The 5,192-nt window shown below is 45.9% G+C and overlaps 1 protein-coding gene across 1 annotated transcript; it reads right to left on the bottom strand.

Moving 5' to 3' along the window:
• Positions 1–140: 140 nt before the first annotated feature.
• Positions 141–4,904, bottom strand: LOC116379153 (MAM domain-containing protein 2-like; the record flags this gene model as incomplete). The annotated part of the gene is made up of 4 exons (XM_031841085.1): positions 141–1,964; positions 2,098–2,182; positions 4,222–4,475; positions 4,758–4,904. Coding segments are annotated over 4 exons (548 nt in total), but the record flags the coding sequence as incomplete, so codon positions are not given.
• Positions 4,905–5,192: the final 288 nt, after the last annotated feature.

Genomic DNA, 5,192 nt, shown 5'->3' with positions numbered 1-5,192 from the left:
GTCTTCTTCAATACAGCATGATGTTCATTTAGTACATTATGGTCCATCTAGAGTCACACAGACCATAAAGCAGGGGATGCTTTAGGGCGGGGCTACACGCTGATTGACAGGTCGCTGCCACACCGTTGAGCGGTCTGGTAGTTGTCCGTGTTTTCATCTTAATACTTGAACCCTTTCTCAGTGTGTTTTCAGTTCATCGTATTTGTTAAGGGGCAAAGTCAGATCGAACATGAGGATTTCATCTCGTGAAGGATTCATGCACTATAGTGTCACAGGTTAATAGAATGGTGAGATATACAAGAAATAAAGAGTCTAGTGGTCAGTAGAGACGCTCACAGGAAATACCCTGCAGGTTCCACACCCCCCCCCCCACCCCCAGTCTGGTTAACAGGCTAACAGCTCAACAGTGGTGCACAGAAGCACCTTGGAATACTTAGAGATTAGTAGCATGAACGGCTGAAAGGTCTGCAGGAGGTAATGAGTCGGCACAGATCAAATCTCTTGGGAAGGTTTCCAGCACCTCACTGAATCCATGCCTTGAGAAGACACTGATGCACAAAAACAAACGTCACAATATCTGATTGTGGCTTCAGACTGAAGCTGGACTTGTGTCCTTTGTCACAGTGGAACTAACGTAATACAATTCTTGTGAGAAATATGATAAAGTTATACTTTGAGATGAGAAACGTGAGAAACAGCAGCACAGTAGCGTGGTGTTAGCTGTCCATGGCGAAGCGGCGAAGTGTTCCTTATAAACCACACATTTCCTGACATCACCATCTCTTGGACCTCAGTTGTAAATTCAAACATCGGATACTTCAAACAACTACACACAGGACAGAAGTACACAAACAATAGTGCAACAGTGGAAGCCCAAATAACAGGATATTTAAAGTGTATTGCGCCTGCTGGCCAAACTAAAAGTTGGGGATAGTTTCCCTCCCGGAGGAGAATGAGTCAGCGAATGTCCCGTGACGTTTTGTCTCGGCATTAATGTTGTCATTGTTTTGCTCCCACACCAACCACACGGCAGCAGTCGAGCCCCAGTGGCACTACGCACCAAAGTGTGCAAATATTTGTTCCACCCCTTCTTCTTCTTTCCAATCCTGAGTCTTAAAAGCCAGTTAGGCTGAACCACCTCTCTGGGATGGAATCAACTATTTAACATCCAATTTTCAAAAACATCCTGAATGTAAATCATGGTAACGTAGAGGAAAAGGTTCAAAAAATCTCATTCAAATATCTAAACCAACAATGAATGTATCTACATGTACACAGTTTCCTCCTGTTTGAGGAGTGCTTGATAAAAACTACAGCGACCAGCTGTTTAGGGAAATGACTGAACCTTGTTATTCACTTTGTCTACGCCGATGAAGCATCAGTGTTTCGTGTTGCTGAGTCTTTCTATGTGTGATAACTCAATGAAAAGACCAAAGAAAGTGACGTGTCAGGTCTGTTTTTGAAGCTCATTAACGTAATTCATGTGTTGGTTCACCTCTGTAGAGCCAGATCACACCTGTACCTGCCCTGTGGTGTATTGGGCAAATATTTGCTAACTTTCTTTGTGCACAGTGTCCACCGGCCTGAGCACTGGTTTGTGGTGGTGTATTTGAGTCCTGAGTGTGAGGGGCGACTGATGTCAGATTTCATTTAATAATGTTGTCCCGGGGAGGAATCGTGACCATCATCCAGTTCCATTGTCTTGAACTGTGACCGATGAGAATAAAAGCAAAACCAACCTACGATGACTGGACTGGGGATGTGAATGAAAGACAGCAGCACAGTGGGGGGGAGGTCCTGGCTGCAACATAAGCATTGCTCTACAACTTTGTAAATCGTCTCGGCGGGTTGTTCACATTTGCCGTTCCGAAGAACGACGAGACGTTTGTACAGAAAGACGTCTCATTCCTCAATCTCATTGAAATACTCGGAGAAGCCGGAGTACGGAGTGACGTCGCCGGGATCTGAGGAGGACGAGGCATGACAGATATTATGCTTCCACTCATGAAATACAACTGATATTACTGCTCAAACATCTCCTGTGTACTGTAGTAGTGTGTCTGCAGCTGTTCAGAGGGACATAAGTGTCGTACTAACCTTCACACGGTCCCCTTTTAAAACCGACGTCATCAATGGCGATATCACTCCGCAGTGTCGGGCCCCGGATGGCTTCAAATATAATCTGCAGGAAACACAAAACTACGTGAGTGTGTGAAGTCCACTTATTTCGACCTCTTTGTATTAAAGAGGAACTAGCTTTACAGCATCAATGCTGCTGTTCAGATTCACATTTCTTACCTTCACCGTGGGAGAAAGTCTTTAGAGCGGCTTTGTGACGGTAAAACACGTGTAATTCAATTAGAATTGTATGACTTGAATACATTAGCAGCACTAAGAAGCTACAGCACGACACAAAACAAAAGCAACAAAAAGAATGGACACGCCCTTTAACTTGTATATTTTTCATTATTAGTATTCGGTACAAAGACTTAGAAACGGGTCCGGTGTGAGGACTGACAATGTGGCCATAGATCTAACGAGCTGCACACTCATATATGATTACACGGGTTCATCGGACGATTCATCATTGATGTTGGACCTCATCAATAGAGTGAAGTGAAGTTGGTAAGAAACCATAATGCCCAGCCGTGTATAAAAATGATTGAGCAAGAAGCGTGACCACAATGTACAACTCGGCCCCTGGAACCCGGTTCTAAATGAGAACCGGTTCTAAATGAGTAAAAACACGGAGTATTGATGCGGTCCAGAGTTAACAGTTCTGGTACAGACACTTTAGAAGTTACAGAGGGAGATGTCCTCTCTCTGTGCTTTACTCTGACGCGCGCGCGCGCGCACACACACACACACACACACACACACACACACACACACACACACACATCATGGCAAAGAGAAGAAAGCATTTGACTTCAGTAGATGCTGAGAACATGTGAGGGAGGTAACAGCAGCAGTTCATCACATGTGACCAACATCAGTCTGCAGAAATGCTCAGTTCTCTCCTGTGTGTGGAGACGCCGTCCATCCTGGTCCAGATGTTTTATAATGAGAACAGGCTAATAAATGAAAGCCAATCACTTAGCTAATTGTTTAGCTGCTAATGTATTTTAAAGAACGACTAATAAAGAATTCTTGATTCTTTTCTTAATTAATTGTCTTTTTTTTCTCACAATATAATCAAAAAGAACCGATAAGCAGTGTCGATAAGAGTACTAGAATCGATAAAATCCTAGCGATACCCGTCCCTAGCCGGCTTGTTGTACGGTGCAGCTTGCATTATTTTAATTCATTTGATGACGAGTGGAGACGAGCATTCGTTGCTGTCTCCACTCTGTCTTTGGGTACTTCCCAAGTCTCTTAATGTCATCCCCGTTTCCCTCACTTGGGTCCTTTCCTTGCGTCCTAGTCCCTCCCACCAGGGATGCATGGAGGAAACCATGCGAGGAGAGAGGAACGAGGAAATATGTTTTAAGAGACATGAGACGTCCTTTCCTCAGTAGCGTCACGTGAAGCGACGTCTGTTCCTGATGACGGATGATCAGCTGATCACAGCTGATCAGCTGATCAGCTGTCAGTCGGCTTTAACAGCTGGAGAGACTTTTGATAAGTTAGTGTGTGTTCACATGATCACTGTACTTAATAACAGTAACTAATAACACTAATAACTAATAAAGACACACAGTGATCACCACTGTAGAGGTGTTTCTCTCTGTAGTCTGTTAAACTGTGTCCTGTGTTCTGTTTATAAGCACAGGATCCATTTCTACCGGCGGAATGCGATCGTCTTATTTATGAATTATTTGCGTCTGTACGTTTTGAAATTCAGATTGTGACGTCATTATTAAATAACCCAGAATATGATTATTGTTTCTCTTAAATGATAAAACTCATCAAACCCGACAATCAGGAATGAACAGCCTCACGACTGAATGAAATGATGATAAATGATGTAAAAAGATCTCTCTGACTTTAATTGTATTCATAATAAAAGTTATTGAAATATCAGATCATGAAAACACCTCCCTCCTCGATCCTCACTCCTCAGAGCAGAAATAAAAGCTTTGGGACGGCCGTCAATATGGCGGCGCAGAACACCATAGCGAGGATCGAGGAGTGAGGAAATGACAATTAAGAGATTTGAGATGCGCCCTTTGTCAGGGAGCCGGCCTGCAACTCCCATAATGACCCTGCCCGCTGACGCACCTGATGGCGGACGTCGCAGTGGTAGTCCACCATCGCCCTCGTCCAGCTGACACTCTGCTCGCCGCGCCGTCGCCACAGCAACGAGTCACGCGCTCCGTGGCGCAGGACCACGCTCAGTATGCCGGTGCCGGAGCCGTACATGTGGTGGTAGAAGACCAGGCACTGAGGGGACGAGGAGCCCCGCAGGTCAGAGGTCAGCAGTCGGGCCTTGTGACCTGGACGCATGAGCGACGCCTCGATGTACATGAAGTAGCCTGGAGGAGGAACGTGAATGACACGGTTATGGGACGCTATGGGACTGCACTGGTCCCAGTGAAGGCTGTCAAAGTAAAACGCTCAAAGAACAACAGGAGAACACAGCACGCAACATCATCTAACACACAACTACTCCAATATTTAGACATCTCACAAGAATTATAGGAGAGTGGGATGATGCACTCACATCACACACAGGGTTCCATCCAATCATCCTGGGGGGGGGGTTATGACCACAGAATGAATGAATGAACAAAGCAATGCATGAGGAAATGACTCACCCACCCCAGTGGTGTGGTCTCCTCGGGGTCCTGTATAGGAGGTAGGGGTGTGTCCTCGGACTCGCAGCCAGTCAGCTTGGTCTTCTCTCTTATCCTGAGTGTAGCCGCAGACTCCGCCTTCAAAGTCACACTGGCCCGGGAGGGAGCCTGAGGAGCGAAAGAGGCACCCCAAAAAAGATCAGTGAGCGAGGGGAGCGAGGACGCTCGAGGCTGGATTAATCTATGAAGTGGCTTGGCTCAATGTGTGCTGCACTTTTCATAAAGATGAATGTGTGACCCTGTAATGGTTCAATGGGGGGATTTTGAATAACCTAAACATGCCCCCCCCCTCTCCTGCTCTCCTCCTCTCCCCTCTACTTTCCTGTTTTCCTCCCCCCCTCCTCTCCTCTCCTGCTCTTCTCCTCTCCCCTCTACTTTCCTGTTTCCTCCCCCCCC

This window comes from Anarrhichthys ocellatus, unplaced genomic scaffold (assembly GCF_004355925.1).
Source record: "Anarrhichthys ocellatus isolate YVR2014 unplaced genomic scaffold, GSC_Weel_1.0 scaffold3810, whole genome shotgun sequence".
NCBI classification, from domain to species: domain Eukaryota; kingdom Metazoa; phylum Chordata; class Actinopteri; order Perciformes; family Anarhichadidae; genus Anarrhichthys; species Anarrhichthys ocellatus.
This window is presented reverse-complemented; position numbering and strand designations above follow the sequence as displayed.